This window comes from Procambarus clarkii, chromosome 81 (genome assembly GCF_040958095.1).
Source record: "Procambarus clarkii isolate CNS0578487 chromosome 81, FALCON_Pclarkii_2.0, whole genome shotgun sequence".
NCBI lineage: Eukaryota > Metazoa > Arthropoda > Malacostraca > Decapoda > Cambaridae > Procambarus > Procambarus clarkii.
The window spans coordinates 25734160-25760185 of NC_091230.1; the positions used below are offsets into that span (position 1 = coordinate 25734160).

Consider the following 26026-nt stretch of genomic DNA (forward strand, 5'->3'; position numbering starts at 1 on the left):
ATTACTATTACCACCTGGAGCCGGGAGCCGGTCGGCCGAGCGGACAGCACACTGGACTTGTGATCCTGTGGTCCCGGGGTCGATCCCGGGCGCCGGCGAGAAACAATGGGCAGAGTTTCTTTCACCCTATGCCCCTGTTACCTAACAGTAAAATAGGTACCTGGGTGTTAGTCAGCTGTCACGGGCTGCTTCCTGGGGGTGGAGGCCTGGTCGAGGACCGGGCCGCGGGGACACTAAAGCCCCGAAATCATCTCAAGATAACCTCAAGATAACCTGCGCCTCAATATAGACAGCAAGTAACATGCCACAAGCAGCACTTCACAGGAAACAAGCACTATACACAGAGTACATGAAGCAAGAAGCATTAACAAGCGCTTGAGGGATTCATTACACACACAGAAATCACACTAACGTGATGCATCAAATGAACAAATCCACAAGGGTCGATTAAGGCAGTGTCTGGGATGCTCCCGGACGCAGGTTCGAATCCTCGTCACGGCCTTTGTGGATTTGTTCATCGAGTGATTCGTTCACATTGTAATTTTGTGCAAGTTTGTCTCTAGTTGCTTGTTACAGAAAACGGGGTAGTGTAGAAAAAAATGGACTCCTGGCAATAAGCGTCGGGGAGACTTTATCATTATTGGAGTAGACGCTCAATTCCTTGAAACTTTACCCCATTAAAGATGTTAATGTATTGGACACTCCATCCGTCCCTTCTTCCCCTTACACCCTGTGCAACAGAGGTCAAAAAAATGTTGTGCGAGGAAAAAAGTGAAAGTAAAAATATTGATTCTTTAACTCGTGTCATCTATCAACCCTTCCTCCGAATAGACAGTACGTTTTAATACTAAATGTAATAAGTACATTTTTGACTGTGCATAAATACACTTAATTGTGCTGTTACATTTACCTCCCCATAAATTCTCCTCATTTTCTGTTAATACACTCAAAATTTTTAGGTTGAAGTTCATTTAGTTGAAGTTTTCGTGTTGGAGTCTATATACACAAGTTTTAAATATAAAGAATTTATTTTTCAATTTTATTAAACAATAAAGATTTTATACCAAATTTGAAAATATCCCGAGTTACTTTATAATTTATTGAAAGTTTTGTTTTATTAGTTTTATAAAATTGTAATATCAATATAGCTATAGGTTAAGTACTAAATGTAATTAAGAAGCAATAAATGCTATTTACATGCTTGTCCTCCTACACTCCGAAGGTTAGGTTAGGTCGTGGTTTTCTAAACAGCTTTTCAGGTAAACTCTAATATTCACAATATTTTGGTGCGATGCTGTCGATTAAGTGTATTTATGTACTATGCCGCTAGTCAGGATTGTACTTATTAACATTTAGTATTAAAACGTACTGCTATACGGAGGATGGGCTGTATCGATGTACTCAAGAGTACATTTCATGGTTATAGATAATCATAACTTCATTCATAAGTGTTCGTTTTATACATCATTACAATAATAGATGAACTACACAGGTAACATCTTTCAGTCTAAATAAAACTTTACATTTTGACTCAAACCAACATTACAATTTGAAAGGTGATGTATATTGGAAAACTAATGTGTAGTTTAATGCCTGAAGGGTTTTGTGGTTCCACAGTGTTGGCTGACAGTCTCTCAAGGGAATTCCAACAATAAGGGTACATATTACAACATTATATATTAATGCAAAGTTTGGTACATATCTATATATTGACACCATGTACCCAAGACCTGGAACACGCCTCATTCTGTGGTCAGACGTTGGGGGTCACAAGCCACTCTAGGCTTCATCAGAGCCCTTTAGAACACGGCTCCATCCAGTCAAAAGAAGTGTGACACAGCAACGATCTAAGCACTCTGGTCAAGTTACTCTCTCTTCGGATACCATTTCCCACGTACAGTCGTTGTTTTAAGTGGGATCAGGTAGGGAGGTAGTCTCCTACAGTTCAGTACTTGTCCTGAACCTGTGTTGAATCCTTTCCTTCAGCAAAGTTGTGGTGTGTGGAGGTGTGGGAGCCAGCTTCTCGCCGCCCTGCACGCCCCACCTGACCACTACCTGCTCCCTCTCGTGGGTCTCACCACGGCCATCGTAAAGATTGGTCTGGCAGCCCAATGAGGTCCAGTTCCGTGAGGTGTTCCCTGGGTGGTGTCCCGTGTGAGGCATCCTCTATCGTGCTCCTTGGGTGCTCCTAGAGGGTTCAGTCACGGCGGCACGGAACATCAAGCCATCTTATAGATTTATGGATTGGCTATTAGCGACATAATAGGGCAGGGGCAAGACAAGAGGTGGGGAATGGTGTAGGGTTAGGGAGGGGACGGGGAGGGAGCGGGGACGGGGAGGGAGCGGGGACGGGGAGGGAGCGGGGACGGGGAGGGAGCGGGGACGGGGAGGGAGCGGGGACGGGGAAGGAGCGGGGACGGGGAAGGAGCGGGGACGGGGAGAGAGCAGACCCAACAGTGGGGAGGAGAGGAATGGTGGTGGGGAAGAGGCAGTAGTAAAGGCAGGTAGGCGGGAGCAGGCAGAGCTTCCGCACGAATATAACCCCCGCATAAATCAACGGCCGCCTGAATATCACCCCCCAGGGTGGGTGTTATGGTGCGGCCCCCCTCACCCCGGCGGCCCCTCTCACCCCAGCGGCCCCTCTCACCCCGGCGGCCCCCCTCACCCCGGCGGCCCCTCTCACCCCGGCGGCCCCTCTCACCCCAGCGGCCCCTCTCACCCCGGCGGCCCCTCTCACCCCGGCGGCCCCTCTCACCCCGGCGGCCCCTCTCACCCCAGCGGCCCCTCTCACCCCAGCGGCCCCTCTCACCCCGGCGGCCCCCCTCACCCCGGCGGCCCCCCTCACCCCGGCGGCCCCTCTCACCCCAGCGGCCCCTCTCACCCCGGCGGCCCCCCTCACCCCGGCGGCCCCCTCACCCCGGCGGCCCCTCTCACCCCGGCGGCCCCTCTCACCCCGGCGGCCCCTCTCACCCCGGCGGCCCCTCTCACCCCAGCGGCCCCTCTCACCCCAGCGGCCCCTCTCACCCCAGCGGCCCCTCTCACCCCAGCGGCCCCCTCACCCCAGCGGGTTCCCCTCACCCCGGCGGCCCCTCTCACCCCGGCGACCCCCCTCACCCCGGCGGCCCCTCTCACCCCGGCGGCTTCCCCTCACCCCGGCGGCTTCCCCTCACCCCGGCGCCCCCTCCTCCCCCACCAGCGCCCCCTCCTCCCCCACCAACCTCCCTTCCTCCCTGACCCGAGCCCGTTACCTTTTAGCACGTTTAGCCGGCAAAATAACAGGATTAAATGGCCGGGTTTCAATAGGACCTGTCTTGCTATTTTCGTGCTCCAATAGTGTGTGTGTGTGTGTGTGTGTGTGTGTGTGTGTGTGTGTGTGTGTGTGTGTGTGTGTGTGTGTGTGTCTCCCTAACTTGTATACCATGCAAGGTGATGGAGAAGATCGTGAGGAAAAGGCTCTTAGAGCATCTGGAGGGAAACAGCTTTCTAACACACCACCAACATGGTTTCAGAGATGGTAAATCGTGCCTCACAGGTTTAATAGAATTCTATGACCAAGCAACAAAAAATAGGCAGGAGAGAGAAGGGTGGGCAGTGTGCATTTTCTTGAACTGTCAGAAAGCCTTTGACACAGTACCCCATAAAAGGCTGTTACAAAAGTTGGAGCAACAGGCAGGAGTTAAAGGTAAGGTGCTCCAGTGGATAAGGAAGTATCTACGCAACATGCAGCAGCGAGTAACGGTGAGGGGGGAGACATCAGAGTGGTGAGATGTCACCAGCGGAGTCCCACAGGGCTCTGTACTTGAACCCATCCTGTTTCTAATATATGTGAACGATCTTCCAGAGGGTATAGACTCATTCCTCTCAATGTTTGCTGATGATGCAAAAATTATGAGAAGAATCAAGACAGGTGAAGATAGACAGAGACTACAGCGCGACCTGAATGAAACCGGAGGAATGTTCCAGAAAATGACAACTAAAGTTTAACTCCGGAAAGTGTAAAGTAATGAAATTAGGCGAAGAGAGCAGAAGGCTGAACACAAGGTACCATCTAGGAGGTGAAATCCGGCAAGAGTCAAATAGAGAGAAAGATCTGGGGGTTGATATCACACCGAACCTGTCCCCAGAAGCACACATCAAAACGATATCATCAGCGACATATGCTAGATTGACCAACATAAGAACTGCATTTAGAAACTTGTGTAAGGAATCGTTTAGGACCCTGTATACCACTGATGTCAGACCAATCCTGGAGTATGTAGCTCCAGCCTGGAGTCTTGTGTTTAACTAGGTATGGATTCATACCTAGTTAAACACATGACAAAGTTAGAGAAGATTCAGAGGTATGCCACCAGACTAGTCTCAGAACTGAGAGGTATGAGGTACGAGGAAAGACTACGGGAGCTAAATCTCACGTTCCTGGAAGACAGAAGAGTAAGAGGAGACATGATAACCACCTACAAAATTCTCAGGGGAATTGACAAGGTGGACAAAGATAAAATCTTCAGCACGGGTGGAACACGAACAAGCGGACACAGGTAGAACTTAGTACCCAGATGAGCCAGAGACACATTAGAAAGAATTTTGTCAGTGTCAGAGTAGTTAACAAATGAAATGCATAAGGCAGTGATGCGGTGGAGGCTGACACCATGCACAGTTCCAAATGTTGAGTTGACAGAGCCCAATAGGCTCCAAACACCAGTTGATTGACAGTTGAGAGGCGGGACCAAAGAGCCAAACCTCAATCCCCGCAAGCACAACTAGATGAGTACATCGCCAGGAAGCAAGCTGTAGCAGCTGTCTAACTCCTAGGTACCTATTTACTGCTAGGTGAACAGGTGCATCAGGAGGAAAGAAGCTCTGCCCAATTGTTTCTTCTTCCGCCAGGAATCGAATCCGGGCCCTTAGGACTACGACCACAGAGCGCTGTCCACTCAGCCCCGAGGCCCCCCGAGTGTGCGCTGCTGTTGTTGTTAAAGATTCGCTACCTGGAACAAAAAGTTCCAAGTAGCACGGGCTATGGTGAGCCCGTAGTGGACTTACCTGGCACAGGAGCGGGGCAAGTAGCATGGACTATGGTGAGCCCGTAACTTACCTGGCACAGGAGCGGGGCAAGTAGCACGGGCTATGGTGAGCCCGTAGAGGACTCACCTGGCACAGGAGTGGTGCTCTGTGTGTCTGTAAACACGTGAGTTAATGACAATTTCTCGTTGTTCTTATTACAATGTGAATCACGGGTTGCGTGTTGAGTTAGCTCCCCCCCCCACCCCCTCCCCCGCCCCGTAATTATCCAACTATCCCTTTGCTTGCTATTCCTACACTCAACAACTTGCGTGTAATTACCACAGTTTGCTGTGTTGTAGGCCAGACACTTGGGGTCACCTCACCCAACTTTGTAAGGTGAACGGTCTGGGGGACGGGACGGACATAGGCTGGTCGGGCTTGGTGAGTGATTGATGAAGATTAAGCCACCCAAGAGGTGGCACGGGTATGAATAGCCCCCGTAATGGACTCGGGTCCTATTGATCCTATTTACATGGGCTCGGGCCCAATGGTGACACCCCCCCCCCCCCCCATCACACCTGATCGGTTAATGCCGGCTGGCAGAGCCCCTGGATTTCATCACTTAAAAACGATTAATTGGCATGAGGTACCTGGAGCTTTGCAATTACTTTATTCACTCTCGTATTCTTGAAGATATCCTCACAGTATACCCAAAATTTGCCAGTGCAGGCTATTAAACACATGGCTCTGTATGACTAACCATCCTTAGAGATGGGGACTTGTATTACCACTGCTGCCTTATTCAATCTTGTGGTGTTGATATCCTCAAAATGCATCCGGAGTCTGCCAGTGCAGACTGCCTATCACATGCCTCTGTATGACTAACCGTCCTGTGTGATGGGGATCTTTTAGCATCACCTAGTTAGGTTTTTTTTTTTTGACACACTGTACTCCACTTCATATAGTCTAGGGTAGCTGCACTAATGCAGATGTACCTAATGTGTTAATAAAAAAAAAAACGAATTCAGAAGAAGAGGGAGGAGATTGTGGGGGGAAAGTTAGGGGGGGGGGGCGAGAGGGAGGAGACGTGGAACTTGGGGACAGTTGGAGAGGGGGAAGATGGGAAGGAAGAGACAATAAGGAAGGAGAGATAAAAGAGCGGGAAGATTAGGTGCGTGTTTGTGAAGGGGGGGGACCCGGGGGCAGCCGGTAACCCCCTCCCCCCTAGATCAATATACGAGGGAAGAAGTTGGGAGTCATTGCATCGCATGACCGCTGGCTAGAAAGTTGGGGCCCAGGAACTGAAGACACACATCTTTCAAAGATATTTAAGTATACAAACAGGTCCTGGCAGCTGAGAAGACAGTGCTCTGGGGGTCGTAGACCTAAGGGTCCCGGGTTCGATTCCCCGTGAAGAAACAAATAGGGGTTTCTTTCACCTGATGCTCCTTTTCACCTAGCAGTAAAAGGTACTTAGACAGCTGCTGCGGGCTGCATCCTCGGGATGTGTGTAACAAATATATAGGAGGAAAATAAGTCTGGAGTCGGTGAAATAGACAACCGACGGTTAGAAAAGCGGGGCCCAGGAGCTAACAGCACGATCCTGCAGGCACAAATGGTAAATATACACTTAAATCTCACCTCATTGGAGGAAAGAAGAGTTAGGGGAGACATGATCACCACCTACAATATTACTAGAAACATTGATAAGTTATATAGGACAAGTGTATTTAACACGGGTGGCACACGCACAAGGGGACACAGGTGGAAACTGAGTACCCAAATGAGGTAGTCATATTAGAAAGTACTTTTCTTAGTGTCAGAGTAGTTAACAAATGGAATACACTAGATATCACAGACCGAGTCGTATCAAAGATGCACTGGCCATCAGAAATCGATTGATAAAATGAATAATTGAAAATTTAAATATTGTAAGAGTACCGGGAAGACTGAACACCACGAACATAGCTGTCATCATGTAACTACGCTTAGTTAATTACGTCACACCAAATTATATGACGGCGTCAAAATTTAATAGCTGCTTGATGGGGTTCTGGGAGTTCTTCTACTCCCCAAGCCCGGCCCGAGGCCAGGCTCGACTTGTGAGAGTTTGGTCCACCAGGCTGTTGCTTGGAGCGGCCCGCAGGCCCACGTACCCACAACAGCCTGGCTGATCCGGAACTTCTCTTAGAAAACAGTCCAGTTTTCTCTTGAAGATGTCCACGGTTGTTCCGGCAATATTTCTTATAGTCGCTGGGAGGACGTTGAACAACCGCGGACCTCTGATGTTTATACAGTGTTCTCTGATTGTGCCTATGGCACCTCTGCTCTTCACTGGTTCAATCTTGCATTTTCTTCCATATCGTTCACTCCAGTACGTTGTTATTTTACTGTGTAGATTTGGGACCTGACCCTCCAGTATTTTCCATGTGTATATTATTTGGTATCTCTCTCGTCTCCTTTCTAGAGAGTACATTTGGAGAGCTTCGAGACGATCCCAATAATTTAGGTGTTTTATCTCGTCTATGCGTGCCGTATATGTTCTCTGTATTCCCTCTATTTCAGCAATCTCCCCTGTTCTGAAGGAGGAAGTGAGTACTGAGCAGTACTCGAGACGGGACAACACAAGTGACTTGAAGAGTACAACCATTGTGATTGGTGGTGGTGGTTGTGGTGGCGGTGGTGGTGGTGGTGGTGGTGGTGGTGGTGGTGGTGGTGGTTGTGGTGGTGGTGGTGGTGGTAGTGGTGGTGGTGGTGGTGGTGGTGGTGGTGGTGGTGGTGGTGGTGGTGGTTGTGGTGGTGGTGGTGGTGGTAGTGGTGGTGGTAGTAGTAGTGGTGGTAGGTTACAGTGCTCCGCCAGTGTGTGACACCGCCACCAGTGTTGACGGTGGTGACAGGAGAGAGAAAGTGTGTCAAGGCCGCGGGCAACACTGGCAAAGGTCAACATAACACCACTAGAGAAGTGTGTGGCCGCCGCTCTCAAGGTGGCCAGGATGGTGAGAGGTGGCCAGGATGGTGAGGGGAGGCCAGGATGGTGAGGGGTGGCCAGGATGGTGAGGGGTGGCCAGGATGGTGAGGGGAGGCCAAGATGGTGAGGGGAGGCCAGGATGGTGAGGGGAGGCCAGGATGGTGAGGGGTGGCCAGGATGGTGAGGGGTGGCCAGGACGGTGAGGGGAGGCCAGGATGGTGAGGGGAGACGAGGATGGTGAGGGGAGACGAGGAGAGTGAAGCCTCCCATATGCTGCTGATGTTACCCTGTGTGTGTGCGCCTCAGTCTAGAATATCTCTCAGGCTCCTGTAGTTAACTTCCCCCCCCCCCCCCCAATGGAGTACACACTTCCTCGTGTCCTCTCACTGTGATTACCTTACATTTGTCAAGAGGGAACTCTAACAGGTCACACCTCGAGTGTCGAGTATTTGGTGTCACTTTCTGCAGTCCTCCTGAATAGAACCAGTGAAGAGCAGAGGTGCCATAGGCACAATCAGAGAACACTGTATAAACATCTGAGGTCCGCGGCTGTTCAACGTCCTCCCAGCGAGCATAAGAAATATTGCCGGAACAACCGTGGACATCTTCAAGAGGAAACTAGATTGTTTTCTTCAAGGAGTTCCGGACCAACCGGGCTGTGGTGGGTATGTGGGCCTGCGGGCCGCTCCAAGCAACAGCCTGGTGGACCAAACTCTCACAAGTCAAGCCTGGCTTCGGGCCGGGCTTGGGGAGTAGAAGAACTCCCAGAACCCCATCAACCAGATATCAACCAGGTAAGGTTTTGATGCGCCTCGGTAGCAAATACTGACAAGCACGAGGTCACTCCCTCTGGTAGGTCCATCATCACCATAAATTAGAAACATAGTGGTCCTGAGACCGAGCCCTGAGGGACTCTCTGAGGGACTCTACTTGTCATGTTCTTCTAACTCAACACCTCGTCTCCGCTTGACTTTTTCTGTAGTTCAGGTAGTCTTTTCACTCAGACCAAAGTCTTCCCCGTTATCCCTGGCTTCTCCACCTTGTACACTCCTGCCTGCTTGATCTGGTTGATGGGGTTCTGGGAGTCCTTCTACTCCCCAAGCCCGGCCCGAGGCCAGGCGTGACTTGTGAGAGTTTGGTCCACCAGGCTGTTGCTTGGAGCGGCCCGCAGGCCCACATATACCTACTTGATGGGGTTCTGGGAGTTGTTCTACTCCCCAAGCCCGGCCCGAGGCCAGACTTGACTTGTGAGAGTTTGGTCCACCAGGCTGTTGCTTGGAGCGGCCCGCAGGCCCACATATACCTGCTTGATGGGGTTCTGGGAGTTGTTCTACTCCCCAAGCCCGGCCCGAGGCCAGACTTGACTTGTGAGAGTTTGGTCCACCAGGCTGTTGCTTGGAGCGGCCCGCAGGCCCACATATACCTACTTGATGGGGTTCTGGGAGTTGTTCTACTCCCCAAGCCCGGCCCGAGGCCAGGCGTGACTTGTACCTTTCACGAGCAACATCATCAAAGTGTTATAATATCTAGGCCAACACAGTCTCCACAGCCTTCAATCTCCCGTGGTATTATAGTGACCTCGTCATAGAACGTAATCAACATTGTCAAACATGAATTTCCACTTCTAAATCCACGCCGACCTTTCGTTATAAAGTTTATCCTCACCAAGTGTTCCATTAGTCTCAGCCTGATTACTTTCTCAAGCACATGTGGAGGTGTGAGGGAGGTGGTGGTTACCTTACCTTGAGGTTACCTTGAGGTGCTTCCGGGGCTTAGTGTCCCCGCGGCCCGGTCGTCGACCAGGCCTCCTGGTTGCTGGACTGATCAACCAGGCTGTTAGACGCGGCTGCTCGCTGCCTGACGTATGAGTCACAGCCTGGTTGATCAGGTATCCTTGGAGGTGTGGAGGAGGAAAGTATTGAGAGCTGGGGAGCACTTTCATTAGGACTCAAAGGGAAGTCAAGTGAGAGGAAGGTCTTGTGGGCTGTGATCCCCCCTCACAGTTCCTGCAGAACACAGCTGCACCTGCCACCAGGTCCCCGGGACCTCCCTCAGGAGTGGTGGCCAGGTCTGGCAATGTTTCATAAGGAGCCAGTAAGTCCCATTACGGTCCACCACTCAAGAGATCTTAGGTGGCTCTCGTGTGTCTTAAGAAGCACCTAACGTGCGTGACAAGTCCTGGGGAGTTGGGGGGGGGGGACAGGCAGGGAGGGGGGGGAGTGGAAGGGGAGAGAGGGAAGAGGGAGGGATGGAAGGAGAGAGAAGGAAGGGGAAGGGAGGGTAGAAGGGGAGAGAGGGAAGAGAAAGGGAGGAATGGAAGAAGAGAGAGGGAAGAGGAAGGGAGGGGTGGCTGGAGAGTGGTGGTAGGGTAAGGGAGGGGTGGTAGAGGAAGGGAGGGGTGGCAGGAGAGGGGAGGAAGGGGAGGTCTGCGCTAGGGAGGATCAATAACAAGGCAGGTCCTAGCCGCACACCTTCACTCTCCTCACCCCTCCCTCCTCTCCCCCCCTTCTCAGGTGGGCGTGGTGTTGTGGTGTGGTAGTGTGGTGGTGGTGGGTGTGGTAGTGTGGTGGTGGTGGGTGTGGTAGTGTGGTGGTGGTGGGTGTGGTAGTGTGGTGGTGGTGGGTGTGGTGGTGGGTGTGGTAGTGTGGTGGTGGTGGGTGTGGTAGTGTGGTGGTGGTGGGTGTGGTGGTGGTGGGTGTGGTAGTGTGGTGTGGTGGTGGGTGTGGTGGTGGTGGGTGTGGTAGTGTGGTGGTGGTGGGTGTGGTAGTGTGGTGGTGGTGGGTGTGGTAGTGTGGTGGTGGTGGGTGTGGTAGTGTGGTGGTGGTGGGTGTGGTAGTGTGGTGGTGGTGGGTGTGGTAGTGTGGTGGTGGTGGGTGTGGTAGTAAGGTGGTGGGTGTGGTAGTATGGTGGTGGTGGGTGTGGTAGTATGGTGGTGGTGGGTGTGGTAGTATGGTGGTGGTGGGTATGGTAGTATGGTGGTGGTGGGTATGGTAGTATGGTGCTGGTGGGTGTGGTAGTATGGTGGTGGTGGGTGTGGTAGTATGGTGGTGGTGGGTGTGGTAGTATGGTGGTGGTGGGTGTGGTAGTATGGTGGTGGTGGGTGTGGTAGTATGGTGGTGGGTGTGGTAGTATGGTGGTGGTGGGTATAGTGGTGGTGGGTGTGGTAGTATGGTGGTGGTGGGTATGGTAGTATGGTGGTGGTGGGTGTGGTAGTATGGTGGTGAGACTTGACAGTCACTAGGAACAAATGGTAGCTAGCAGACGCCAATCCGTCGCCATGTGGGCCCGGCAACAACAACTATTCTCAAACCATGTCAGAGTATTATTAATATGACACTTCCAGGTATCCAATTAGTTTTAGAGAGAAATCAAGATGGTGTTCACTTCTCTAACCTTCCATTTTCCTGATAATCTTACGCTTACCAAACGTCCTAACATCTCTATGGATGTGTTGCCTCAACCTTCCATCCACGCCCTCTTGCTCTTCCCTCTAGGAAGCGTTTGATCTCAGGATTACTCATGTATCTGAGAGCTGTGTAGATACAGAGTACACTTAAGTGTGTGTGTGAGGTGACGTATTCAGGTGTTGAGTAAGAATGGGTCGTGGGTACAGTCGGCGAGATAGGAGTAGACGCGTCAATAATAATGTGTTACCAAAGCAGGGTTGAGGTATTTAGTAGCAGAGTTTAGAGAGAATGCCTTCTGCTCCAGAACCATTTTTATATTTTGAATATGGTAAATAATAATTAAGTTTGTTCTCCATGCGAACACCAAGGAACTCCACATCTATTGTGCTCTCAATATAGTTATTGTTATTTGTTAACACTAATTTGATTGGTGAATTTTTTATCCCAAAATATGTAATATTTTTTTCAGTATCAAGGCAATTGTCAATTAACTAGATGGCAGAGTAGTTGGGTATGTCAGTGAGTTGAGTCCTGTACTCTTTTAACCATCTTAAATTAAGTTAGCTTAAGTAAGGGGAATTTGTTGCTCAGTGTATCGTCGGTGCGATATCAGTACCGATATCAGTAGCGATATCAGCATTAGTATCATCACGGTGTTTGCTTACAGATCTTACTTACATTTAAGTTAATAAGTAATATATTATGGTGATTTGTTAATACATTGTTTGCAAGGTTTGGTATATAATACCTCCGGTTATCTTGACGTTATCTTGAGATGATTTCGGGGCTTTAGTGTCCCCGCGGCCCGGTCCTCGACCAGGCCTCCACCCCCAGGAAGCAGCCCGTGACAGCTGTCTAACTACCAGGTACCTATTTTACTGCTAGGTAACAGGGGGCATAGGGTGAAAGAAACTCTGCCCATTGTTTCTCGCCGGCGCCCGGGATCGAATCCGGGACCACAGGATTACAAGTCCAGCGTGCTGTCCGCTCGGCCGACCGGCTCCCATCATTAAAGTGCTGGTAGTTCTGAAGATTTGGTAAGACGCTTATTACAGGTTCTATGATAGATTGTGTTCATAACGCTGAGTGAAGAGAAACAGATAACTTGAGATAACAGATAACTTGAGATAACAGATAACTTGAGACGTACCTTTCTGACAGATAAAGTTTCAATGATTATAAGACAAATACACTAGGTCTAAAAAATAATAAGAGACAAATACTATTAATTAGAAAGTTGAGCGGTGCGGCAAACAAGATTTTTCGGGTCAATGATAAATACAGTATTAATGTAGAAGATTGTTGAGGTGTTGTGTGGTGTGGTAGTTGTGGTGTTGTGTGGTAGTTGTGGGGTGTGGTAGTTGTGGTGTTGTGTGGTAGTTGTGGGGTGTGGTAGTTGTGGGGTGTGGTAGTTGTGGTGTTGTGTGGTAGTTGTGGGGTGTGGTAGTTGTGGGGTGTGGTAGTTGTGGTGTGTGGTAGTTGTGGGGTGTGGTAGTTGTGGTGTGTGGTAGTTGTGGTGTGTGGTAGTTGTGGTGTGTGGTAGTTGTGGTGTTGTGTGGTAGTTGTGGGGTGTGGTAGTTGTGGGGTGTGGTAGTTGTGGTGTTGTGTGGTAGTTGTGGGGTGTGGTAGTTGTGGGGTGTGGTAGTTGTGGTGTGTGGTAGTTGTGGGGTGTGGTAGTTGTGGTGTGTGGTAGTTGTGGTGTGTGGTAGTTGTGTGGTGTGGTAGTTGTGGGGTGTGGTGGTTGTGATGTTGTGTGGTAGTTGTGGGGTGTGGTAGTTGTGGGGTGTGGTAGTTGTGTGGTGTGGTAGTTGTGGGGTGTGGTGGTTGTGATGTTGTGTGGTAGTTGTGGGGTGTGGTAGTTGTGGGGTGTGGTAGTTGTGGGGTGTGGTAGTTGTGGGGTGTGGTAGTTGTGGGGTGTGGTGGTTGTGATGTTGTGTGGTAGTTGTGGGGTGTGGTAGTTGTGGGGTGTGGTAGTTGTGTGGTGTGGTAGTTGTGGGGTGTGGTGGTTGTGATGTTGTGTGGTAGTTGTGGGGTGTGGTAGTTGTGGGGTGTGGTAGTTGTGGGGTGTGGTAGTTGTGGTGTTGTGTGGTAGTTGTGGGGTGTGGTAGTTGTGGTGTTGTGTGGTAGTTGTGGTGTGTGGTAGTTGTGGTGTGTGGTAGTTGTGGGGTGTGGTAGTTGTGGGGTGTGGTAGTTGTGGTGTTGTGTGGTAGTTGTGGTGTGTGGTAGTTGTGGTGTGTGGTAGTTGTGGGGTGTGGTAGTTGTGGGGTGTGGTAGTTGTGGTGGGGTGTGGTAGTTGTGGTGTTGTGTGGTAGTTGTGGGGTGTGGTAGTTGTGTTCTGGGGTGTGGTAGTTGTGGTGTTGGGGTGTGGTGGTTGCTGTGGTGTTGGGGTGTGGTGGTTGCTGTGGTGTTGGGGTGTGGTGGTTGTGGTGGTGTTGGGGTGTGGTGGTTGTGGTGGTGTTGGGGTGTGGTGGTATGGGATTAGTGTATTGATCAAGAGTATTATCGCTGAACGAACAGTGCGTGAAGTAGTGAAACGCGGAAACAAATGTCCGTAGACTTGGCCCTTCTGATATATGAACTCGCCCTACCGGTACCTGGAGCTTTGCAATTACTTTATTCACTCTCGTATTCTTGAAGATATCCTCACAGTATACCCAAAATTTGCCAGTGCAGGCTATTAAACACATGGCCCTGTATGACTAACCGTCCTGTGTGATGGGGATTTTTTAGCATCACCTAGTTAGCTTTTTTGACACACTGTACTCCACTTCATATAGTCTAGGGTAGCTGCACAAATGCAGATGGACCTAAATGTGTTAATAATAAATAAAATCATCACCTGAGGTTTACAACTAGTTTATTAACGCCATTGTGGGAGCTTTCCACACAGTCCTTTCCATAACCAAACCTCTTATTTTGTATTTAACAGTCTGATAATGTTTAAATTTCTTTGTAATTCTTTAATTTGCCCAGAAATGTTTCCTGTGTTCTTCAACATGGGAATACAAGTTTACAGCTCCCGGTTCACACCCTCACTATTAGATTTTTGCAGTTTACCGCATGAGAAATATTATGTATCAATACCTCCAATGAACCCGCTAACGTTCCCCTCCTCCCCCCATCCCTTAGTGTCACAACTAACGAAGACTGTGTCCAAGCAAAGAATGATAACACATTGGACTTGCAATATTAGTCCAGCTGGAGGTTGCTGCCACGTGTCCAAGACAATCATTCATTATTAAATCCTCAGCTATGCAAAGTGCCTCACACACTCTGGATAGCTCCTTTAGTCACGATTAAATCAATTTTGTACAAAATTTGGCATGTCGTGTCTACCTCCAGCATATTCTGCACCTTTACGACCTGCAGTAAACAGTTATTGGTTCAGTGATAACATTTACCATGTCAAGAACAATGTTCTCACGCAGTGCATTACGAATGCCACTTGTGCATCCTATTCTGCCTCTCCTTGGCTCAGAATATCCAGTTCATATTATCTTATCAGAATCACTTATCAAAATGTCCTTAGCTAATTTGTCAACTGTGTTAGCGTGAGGCGCCAGTCCACTTCCTCACAACATTCATCTGGCAGCACAGACTAAGTTAACAATCTCAACTTCACAGGACCCTTCCTTCACCGCTGTACTCCCTCGTCACATCGCTTGCTTCCATCTACCATAGATGTACCACCGTGCCTCAGGGCTAATCCTTCGCCACACACACACACACACACACACACACACACACACACACACACACACACACACACACACACACACACACACACACACTTGCATGCCTTCCATTTCCGCTCTGAATATGTCGATCTCAGGCGTTAGTGCGAGAGTTCAAAGTGTGGGAAGAGACGAGGTGGCTGCCGCTAGCCACCACTGCCTCCCGCAGCCACCCATGATAGGGATCACCCACTGACACACTTCACTCCCCATCCTCAACCTTTACTTTGACAATTGTCACTTCACAATACAAATATACATGAAAGCATATTCAAACTATATCAATATACACATTAATAGTAATACTTTATTAGTAATACCATTATGCTTCTTATTTTCGGTATTTTGTATTATTCCATGTATAAATACAGCAGCAGATGTGAAAGAGATAAGATCAGATAGAGATAAGATAAGAAGAGATAAGATCAAACTGATAAGATCGGTTTGAGTTGTTTACACTGTTCTTTAATATTGTTTATGGCGCTACTACAGTCCATTGGATTTATTTTGCACTTCCTGCCATACCACTCACTCCTGTACTGTATGTTGGAATTGTACAGGTTTTGAACCTGATCTCTGTGTATATTATGATATATCTTATCTTGTGTATATTATGATGTATCTTATCTTGTGTATATTACGAGGTATCTTATCTTGTGTATATTATGATATATCTTATCTTGTGTATATTATGATGTATCTTATCTTGTGTATATTACGAGGTATCTTATCTTGTGTATATTACGATGTATCTTATCTTGTGTATATTATGATATATCTTATCTTGTTTATATTACGATGTATCTTATCTTGTGTATATTATGTATCTTATCTTGTGTATATTATGATGTATCTTATCTTGTGGATATTATGATGTATCTTATCTTGTGTATATTATGATGTATCTTATCTTGTGTATATTATGATATATCTTATCTTGTGTATATTATGATATATCTTATCTTGTGTATATTATGTATCTTATCTTGTTTATATTACGATGTATCTTATCTTGTGTATATTATGTATCTTATCTTGTGTATATTATGATGTATCTTATCTTGTGTATATTATGATGTATCTTATCTTGTGTATATTATGTATCTTATCTTGTTTATATTACGATGTATCTTATCTTGTTTATATTACGATGTATCTTATCTTGTGTATATTATGTATCTTATCTTGTTTATATTACGATGTATCTTATCTTGTTTATATTACGATGTATCTTATCTTGTGTATATTATGTATCTTATCTTGTGTATATTATGATATATCTTATCTTGTGTATATTATGATATATCTTATCTTGTGTATATTACGATGTATCTTATCTTGTGTATATTATGATATATCTTATCTTGTGTATATTACGAGGTATCTTATCTTGTGTATATTACGAGGTATCTTATCTTGTGTATATTATGATATATCTTATCTTGTGTATATTATGATATATCTTATCTTGTGTATATTATGATATATCTTATCTTGTGTATATTATGATGTATCTTATCTTGTGTATATTATGATATATCTTATCTTGTGTATATTACGAGGTATCTTATCTTGTGTATATTATGAGGGATATCTCTCGTCTTAGTTCCAATTAGTACAGTTTGAGTGCTTTGAGGCAGATCCAGTAGTTTGCTGGTCTCACTAATTCAATGTAAACATGCTTCAGGGACTTACCTGCTGAGGACACGAGTCAGGGACTTACCTGCTGAGGACACGAGTCAGGGACTTACCTGCTGAGGACACGAGTCAGGGACTTACCTGCTGAGGACACGAGTCAGGGACTTACCTGCTGAGGACACGAGTCAGGGACTTACCTGCTGAGGACACGAGTCAGGGACTTACCTGCTGAGGACACGAGTCAGGGACTTACCTGCTGAGGACACGAGTCAGGGACTTACCTGCTGAGGACACGAGTCAGGGACTTACCTGCTGAGGACACGAGTCAGGGACTTACCTGCTGAGGACACGAGTCAGGGACTTACCTGCTGAGGACATGAGTCAGGACTTACCTGGGGCCAGACATGGTTGAGGGACTCACCTGGGATCAGGACATGGTTGAGGGACTCACCTGGGATCAGGACACGGTTGAGGGACTCACCTGGGATCAGGACATGGTTGAGGGACTCACCTGGGATCAGGACACGGTTGAGGGACTCACCTGGGATCAGGACACGGTTGAGGGACTCACCTGGGATCAGGACACGGTTGAGGGACTCACCTGGGATTAGGACACGGTTCAGGGACTCACCTGGGATAAGGACATGGTTGAGGGACTCACCTGGGATAAGGACACGGTTCAGGGACTCACCTGGGGAGGACTGGGGACTATGGTTGAGGGACTCTGAGGAGCCGAGGTGACCGGAGAGGCGGGGCAGGAGGACTGCGAGCGAGGACTTGCGGACACTTCCACTCCGCTCTGGACAAGGCAAGGAGGAGGTCGAGGTCAGTGCCACAAAATAACACACAAACACACACGTGGCGCCCCAGAACGTAAACAAACGCACGTGGGGCCTCAGAACGTAAACAAACGCACGTGGGACCTCAGAACGTAAACAGACGCACGTGGCAACTAAACATAACATTACATAATACTCGCAGCGTCAAATAAACAAAAACACGTGCTGCCACGGGCCCCATTCATAGTTGTGAATGAAATATATAAACATGAGACATCAACAGGCTGCATGAATGGTTCTTCATAACAATAAAGATAAAGTGCAAAAGTTGATAAAAACACTTAGAATTTAAAACACAATTCCACCGTGAAGAACAAAGTGCAAAACATCACACAGAGAATTATGACTTAATGAACATTGAAGATGTATTAATGTAGTATTGAATAAAGTATACACACCACTGTGATGGCAAAAGACTATCATTACAACTAATCTTAACTCTACTTACTGACTATACTTAGTGGGTACAAATTAGCCAGAGAAGAGTGGCAGGACTGAGGCACGTCCAGCCACACTAGAGGTAAACTCTCACACTACACTATGCTAAATGGCATTACCACATGAAAAGCGTGGGACCTTAGTTATTGCATCATACCATGTTGGACAGGAGCCCAAGTTTGACTTTCCAGGCACATTTAGGTAAGAACACACACACCACCACCACATACCTAGATCTCCACACACACACGCACGCACGCACACACACACACACACACAAACAGACCTCCCCCCTACCCCACACAGATACACAGATCCCCCACCCCCACAAACCCACAGACCCCCCATCCGACACACAGATCCTCCCCCCCCCCAACACACACAGATCCTCCCCCCCCTCCCACATACAGACCCTCAACCCACCCAACATACAGATCCCCCCCCACACACACAGACCTTCAACCCACCCAACATACAGACCCCCCCCCCCCACACACACACACAGACAAGCAGCTGGTAAATGACCACAACTGGCGATCAAGTGCACGAGGCTTCCGGGTGGGTGAGTGAGGCTGGAGGAGGAGGAGGAGTGTTCATGACAGCGGTGAGCCGTGACACTGACCCGTGCAGGGCCGCCCCACACACACCACACCCCCACCACTGGTGCCTCACCACTATCTTCTCACCATCATGGCTGGAGAAGACATGCAGGGGGGGGGTGAGAGGGGGGGGAAGAGAGAGACAGGGGAAGAGAGAGACAGGGGGGAGAGGGAGGGAGGTAGAGGGGAGGGAGGGAGAGAAGAGAGAGGAGAGAGAGAGGAGAGGTGGGGAGGGGAGAGAGACGCAAAGGACCGTTTAATTGGCCAGACAGGATCAAACCTTTGGGTGTTCATCAAAGATGATTTACCAGCTCTCTGGTAATAATCGCTCCAATACCACTCATCATGAGGCGCCTCTGACACCCAGGCGGAGGGAGGCTGGCAGGCCACACGCCTCACCCTGTGCTTGGCTGCTGGCTAGTTCCCCCTCTGACACCTCTCCATAACCACCAATTATGACCCTTAGAGAAAATTAAACCACTCTGAGGTGTGGCACTCAGCCATCATCGTCCCTGTGTACTGTGGCACTCAGCCATCATCGTCCCTGTGTGCTGTGGCACTCAATCATCGTCCCTGTGTACTGTGGCACTCAGCCATCATCGTCCCTGTGTACTGTGGCACTCAGCCATCATCGTCCCTGTGTACTGTGGCACTCAGCCATCATCGTCCCTGTGTACTGTTGCACTCAGCCATCGTCGTCCCTGTGTACTGTGGCACTCAGCCATCATCGTCCCTGTGTACTGTGGCACTCAGCCATCATCGTCCCTGTGTGCTGTGGCACTCAGCCATCATCGTCCCTGTGTACTGTGGCACTCAGCCATCATCGTCCCTGTGTACTGTGGCACTCAGCCATCATCGTCCCTGTGTACTGTGGCACTCAGCCATCATCGTCCCTGTGTACTGTGGCACTCAGCCATCATCGTCCCTGTGTACTGTGGCACTCAGCCATCATCGTCCCTGTGTGCTGTGGCACTCAGCCATCATCGTCCCTGTGTACTGTGGCACTCAGCCATCATCGTCCCTGTGTACTGTGGCACTCAGCCATCATCGTTCCTGTGTGCTGTGGCACTCAGCCATCATCGTTCCTGTGTACTGTGGCACTCAGCCATCATCGTCCCTGTGTGCTGTGGCACTCAGCCATCATCGTCCCTGTGTACTGTGGCACTCAGCCATCATCGTCCCTGTGTACTGTGGCACTCAGCCATCATCGTCCCTGTGTGCTGTGGCACTCAGCCATCATCGTCCCTGTGTGCTGTGGCACTCAGCCATCATCGTCCCTGTGTGCTGTGGCACTCAGCCATCATCGTCCCTGTGTGCTGTGGCACTCAGCCATCATCGTCCCTGTGTGCTGTGGCACTCGACCACCAACTACCACACACCCAAACAGGCCAGGACCTCTGGGCTGCCCCAGGACGGCGCCCAAGTGTGTATTATGATATTCATACACGTAACTCATGCCCCAGTACCCAGCTTGGAACCCGGTCGTTGGGGCAGTGTAAGGAAGCTGTACAGTGAAGGGACTCGTCCAACAGGTCATAAGAGAAGGTGCCCTCAAGAGGGACGAGTATCGTTGAGAGCGACGGTCCCATGTCACTCTGGTCTGATGACATGACACCTTTGTGTACGTGTCGAAGTATGACAGACTAGTATGACAGTATGCCCAAAAGTCAACCATAAATCAGGTCAATACACACATGGTAGTATCAGTAAACTTGTCTCCCGCAACACAAACTGTCGTGTCCCTCTGGGAGCCATACAACGCTGGTATATCTAAATCTTGGATGGGAACTGACTCTTGCTCCTGCCTGCAGGTGAAGACCCGCCACCAGCACCCTGAGGCAGCTCTCTGCTCCACCAACCTCACCTCTCCTGACAGCAAAGAGCGGTTATAGTTGTGCGTTGTTGCTCTACGCACCATCTAGACGCCACACCATAACCTCTGTGGGCTGTCGGCCACACGCAAATTAGTAACATTGCACTCAGAGGCAGTCAGGAAAAAGTGAATTTTGGACAATCAGTCCCAACAAAGGGCCTGGATGCCAGCTTGGGAAACACCTGAATCAAACAGGTGTCAATAAATTTGTTTCTAAAAATAGCTGGAAAATGGTAGGACATAATAAAAGTTGCTTAAAGAAACGAACCCTGTTATGTTGACCAGACCACACTAGAAGGTGAAGGGACGACGACGTTTCGGTCCGTCCTGGACCATTCTCAAGTCGATTGTCATTCACAATCGACGTTTCGGTCCAGGACGGACCGAAACGTCGTCGTCCCTTCACCTTCTAGTGTGTGATCTGGTCAACATACTTTAGCCACGTTATTGTGACTCATCGCCTGCAACCCTATTCATAACATCCAAAAACAATATGACAGAGCAATGGCTCCCGACCTATTTTTCTAAGTCAGAAACGTGGAGTTCAAAGAGCTAAGCTCCATCCTGCTGGCACGAATAGGTAAAAACACGCACGCACGCACATACGCACGCACATACACACGTACACATGCGCGTACGCACACACCATCTCATAAACTACACAACATCCTGGCAGCCAGAAGCACTTTAAAACACTTCATATTTATGATTCTGTTAAAACTGCATTGTTGGTTTGGGATGGAGTGGGTGTGGGGCGGGTGTGGGGCGGGTGTGGGGGCGGGTGTGGGGCCGGGTGTGGGGCAGGTGTGGGGCCGGGTGTGGGGCAGATGTGGGGCAAGTGTGTGATGGCCGGGGTGACTTACTGGGCTCGGGGGCAGGTGTGGAGCGGGTGTGTGATGGCCGGGGTGACTTACTGGGCTCGGGGGCAGGTGTGGAGCGGGTGTGTGGTGGCCGGGGTGACTTACTGGGCTGAGGGACAGGTGTGGAGCGGGTGTGTGGTGGCCGGGGTGACTTACTGGGCTGAGGGGCAGGTGTGGAGCGGGTGTGTGGTGGCCCGGGTGATCTACTGGGCTGAGGGGCAGATGTGGAGCGGATGTGTGGTGGCCGGGGTGACTTACTGGCCTGGGGGGCAGGTGTGGAGCGGGTGTGTGGTGGCCGGGGTGACTTACTGGCCTGGGGGGCAGGTGTGGAGCGGGTGTGTGGTGGCCCGGGTGACTGACAGGGGTGAGGAACTGCCTTGCCCCGTCGCTCCTCGGCACACACGCAGCATTTCAACTTGACCCTCTCTAGCAGAGACATCCAGAGGGAGTCAGTCACATTACCAGCGGGTGACGGGTGACGCTAACTCACCAGACATGGGAGAGGTCTCTGCCACGACCCCCACACGACCAGGGGGGGTCGTCGTATCGCCTCACTCAAATGACAACCTGACCCACTCTGACACAAACATGTAATGCTGGACACACTGCCCAGGAGTGCCTAGGGTCATAACATGCCAGACATGACCCGCCGACCCATTCCAGCAGCACTAGTGAGGTGTTTTGACTGTCCAGTCAGACCGTAGGTCATAGAGCAGACTCACCCGCTCGGGCAGTGACATGAGCAGTGCCTACACACTCACGTCAAGGTGAATTTAGCTAGAGGATGATAGATTATCCAGGCAGGTGAGACATGGTCACTCGAGGCACTGACCTGCCTCATCACGGACCCGGAGAGGCACTGCTGACAGGCACTAGGGCACTCCCCCCCCCCCCCCCCCCCCACACACACACACACACACACACACACCAGGAACGAGGAACTCTAACTCCTGAAGGTGGTCTGGGGCAGGGAAAGGACTTAAGGAACAAGATACACCACAAGTATGGGACCTGCCATAGAGGATAGTCTGGCCGTCATCCTTCTCAGACGGGTGAGACAGTCCAGGGGGGTGGCACTAGTGACGGGTGAGACAGTCCAGGGGGTGGCACTAGTGACGAGTGAGACAGTCCAGGGGGTGGCACTAGTGACGGGTGAGACAGTCCAGGGGTGGCACTAGTGACGGGTGAGACAGTCCAGGGGTGGCACTAGTGACGGGTGAGACAGTCCAGGGGGTGGCACTAGTGACGGGTGAGACAGTCCAGGGGTGGCACTAGTGACGGGTGAGACAGTCCAGGGGTGGCACTAGTGACGGGTGAGACAGTCCAGGGGTGGCACTAGTGACGGGTGAGACAGTCCAGGGGGTGGCACTAGTGACGGGTGAGACAGTCCAGGGGTGGCACTAGTGACGGGTGAGACAGTCCAGGGGTGGCACTAGTGACGGGTGAGACAGTCCAGGGGGTGGCACTAGTGACGGGTGAGACAGTCCAGGGGTGCCACTAGTGACGGGTGAGACAGTCCAGGGGTGGCACTAGTGACGGGTGAGACAGTCCAGGGGTGCCACTAGTGACGGGTGAGACAGTCCAGGGGTGCCACTAGTGACGGGTGAGACAGTCCAGGGGGTGGCACTAGTGACGGGTGAGACAGTCCAGGGGGTGGCACTAGTGACGGGTGAGACAGTCCAGGGGTGCCACTAGTGACGGGTGAGACAGTCCAGGGGTGCCAAGAGTGACGGGTGAGACGGGCCTCACGCCTCAAGACTCAGGGACCGCATGAAACACGCGACTCCAGCGGTTCAATACTGACCAGGTTGCTGACCCGCCTATTACGTCTCCAGCAACACGCACTCCACACACACACACACACACACACACACACACACACACACACACACACACACACACACACACACACACACACACACGTAGGACCCTCGCGGCTGAGTGGACAGCGCTCGGGGGGGGTCTTAGTCCTAAGGACCCGGGTTCGATTCCACGGCCGAGGCGGAAACAAATGGGCAGAGTTTCTTTCACACTGATGCCCGGTTCACCTAGCAGTAAGTAGGTGCTTACTGCTGGGTACCTGGGAGTTAGACAGCTGCTACGGGCTGCTTCCTGTGTAAGTGCGCACGTGTTAGAAATATATATATAGAAGATATAACAAGAGTAAAATAGATTGGTTAGAAAGTTGGGGTCCAAGAGCTAATGCTCGATTCTGCAGACACAAATATTAAATACAAATACTAAATAAACAGTCTCACTGCAGACTATTTAGCAGCGATAGTTGACAAAGCCAGCAACACACATGGTAACTTAGTACCCAAATGAGCTACAATGATTGTCTAGCGGTGGAGACAAACTCCATACACAGCTTAAATGTGGCTCTGGAACCAGTACATCAGACCACTATGACGTGAGAGGCGGGGCTTCAGAACTTGAGCTCATCCTCTACAATTAGGTGAGAGCGAGAGTCACTCCGCATCATTCTCAAACAAGCCGCTACCAAACACAAAAAGCTATTTTCTTTTGAATGAAGATGCTGAGAGGATGGAAAGCCTGTGTGGGGGGGGGAGGGTAGTGAGTGGGGGGGGTAGTAGGGGGTAGTAGGGGGTAGTATGGGGGGGGTAGTAGGGGGTAGTATGGGGCGGGTGATGTGCTGTGGCGCTGGGTGGAGCCAAGACGCCACACTACCACAGCTGACTCAAGTGCTGGTGCCCCGTCCACTACACAACCTGACAGTAAACAGCTCAACCACTGCCAGCCGGCACCACCACCACCACCACACCAGTGCCGCAGGGAACCACCAGTACCACCACTACCACCCGACGGCCACCTTCATCACCACCAGTGTTGTAATAGTGCGTGCACCACCACCACCACCACCACCACAGGAGCCAGCACCAGGAGAACAGGGCGACCCAACACTAGCACACCAGAGGCCTCACTACTGCAGGAGACGCCACAGACGGCACGCCCTCTACCGTCCCTCACTGAATATCTCCACGCTCCTCCCTCACACACACACGCACACACACACACAGGCCACGCGCCTCCCTCACACGCACCCCGACCACACACACACACGCAGATATCCCCCCCCCTATCCTTGCCCCTAGACAGCCACTCCCTGGCCAGAGCCAGGAGCCAGTATGGGAACACTGACATCCCTCGTCTCAGGAACAGTGGCACAGTCTCTGTGTGCACCCTTCTCCCGCACTGCTGCACTCCCGCCTCCCCTCCACCACACTGTCTCCACCGCCACCACCACACTGTCCCCACCACCACACTGTAACACCATAAATGGATTTATTATATTCACAGATAGAAGCAGAGTCAGTTGACACAGGTAACAGTGTGACCTGGTCAGTGGGTTCCTTGACCACAGGAGAGTAACACAGTGCTCACCAAGGTGTCAACAGTGTTTACATGTTGGCCATAGGTCAGGTCAGGTGACCTTGTCTTCTGCTAAGCTGATAATTGCACATGGTTGCACGTGTGTTTCCATCAAACAAGCTGTTCAGTGTGATAGTAAGATAGTAATTGTAATTTCAGTGATTGTAAATGGTTTTCCTGACCATTGTCAGTGAGGTGTCCGGTAGTTGTGTGGTGGAGGCAGTCTTCCAGTTAATTAAATTATGCAACACACTAAAAACTAATTATTTTTCATTTGATTCCCCAGACCAGTTTAATTTTAGATCTTTCTTTAGGCTTTATTTTCCCTGATTTTTGACTATTGCTAAATTTTAACTTTTTGCTCACTAAGGGTCCTTGACCTCTGCTGAACCAGCCCTAACTACCTCTACCTCACCCACGGGGTAAGAGTAGAGGTACCTATCATCTTACCCCAGTACCACGGAGGTACCTATCATCTTACCCCAGTACCACGGGGGGTACCTATCATCTTACCCCAGTACCACGGGGGGTACCTATCATCTTACCCCAGTACCACGGTGTACCTATCATCTTATCCCAGTACCACGGAGGTACCTATCATCTTACCCCAGTACCACGGGGTACCTATCATCTTACCCCAGTACCACGGAGGTACCTATCATCTTATCCCAGTACCACGGTGTACCTATCATCTTACCCCAGTACCACGGAGGTACCTATCATCTTACCCCAGTACCACGGGGGGTACCTATCATCTTACCCCAGTACCACGGTGTACCTATCATCTTATCCCAGTACCACGGAGGTACCTATCATCTTACCCCAGTACCACGGGGGGTACCTATCATCTTACCCCAGTACCACGGGGGGTACCTATCATCTTACCCCAGTACCACGGTGTACCTATCATCTTACCCCAGTACCACGGAGGTACCTATCATCTTACCCCAGTACCACGGGGGGTACCTATCATCTTACCCCAGTACCACGGGGTACCTATCATCTTACCCCAGTACCACGGTGTACCTATCATCTTATCCCAGTACCACGGGGTACCTATCATCTTACCCCAGTACCACGGGGTACCTATCATCTTACCCCAGTACCACGGTGCACCTATCATCTTACCCCAGTACCACGGGGGTACCTATCATCTTACCCCAGTACCACGGGGTACCTATCATCTTACCCCAGTACCACGGGGGTACCTATCATCTTACCCCAGTACCACGGGGGTACCTATCATCTTACCCCAGTACCACGGGGTACCTATCATCTT

General features: G+C 50.1%; 1 protein-coding gene across 8 annotated transcripts in view; it reads right to left on the reverse strand.

The window, feature by feature from the left end:
* The window catches only part of LOC138358011 (oxysterol-binding protein-related protein 8-like), a 148659-nt gene that overhangs the window by 51377 nt on the left and 71256 nt on the right, over positions 1-26026 (reverse strand). For 4 of the 8 annotated variants that reach the window (XM_069315472.1, XM_069315473.1, XM_069315474.1 and 1 more), the window contains one exon: positions 17440-17547. The exons of 2 other annotated variants lie outside the window; for them this stretch is intronic. In XM_069315472.1, the coding sequence (XP_069171573.1) occupies positions 17440-17547 (108 nt within the window). Of the gene's footprint in view, positions 1-17439; positions 17548-21513; positions 22242-26026 lie in introns of those variants that run through there. 2 more of the 8 variants (XM_069315470.1, XM_069315469.1) reach the window with 2 other exon arrangements.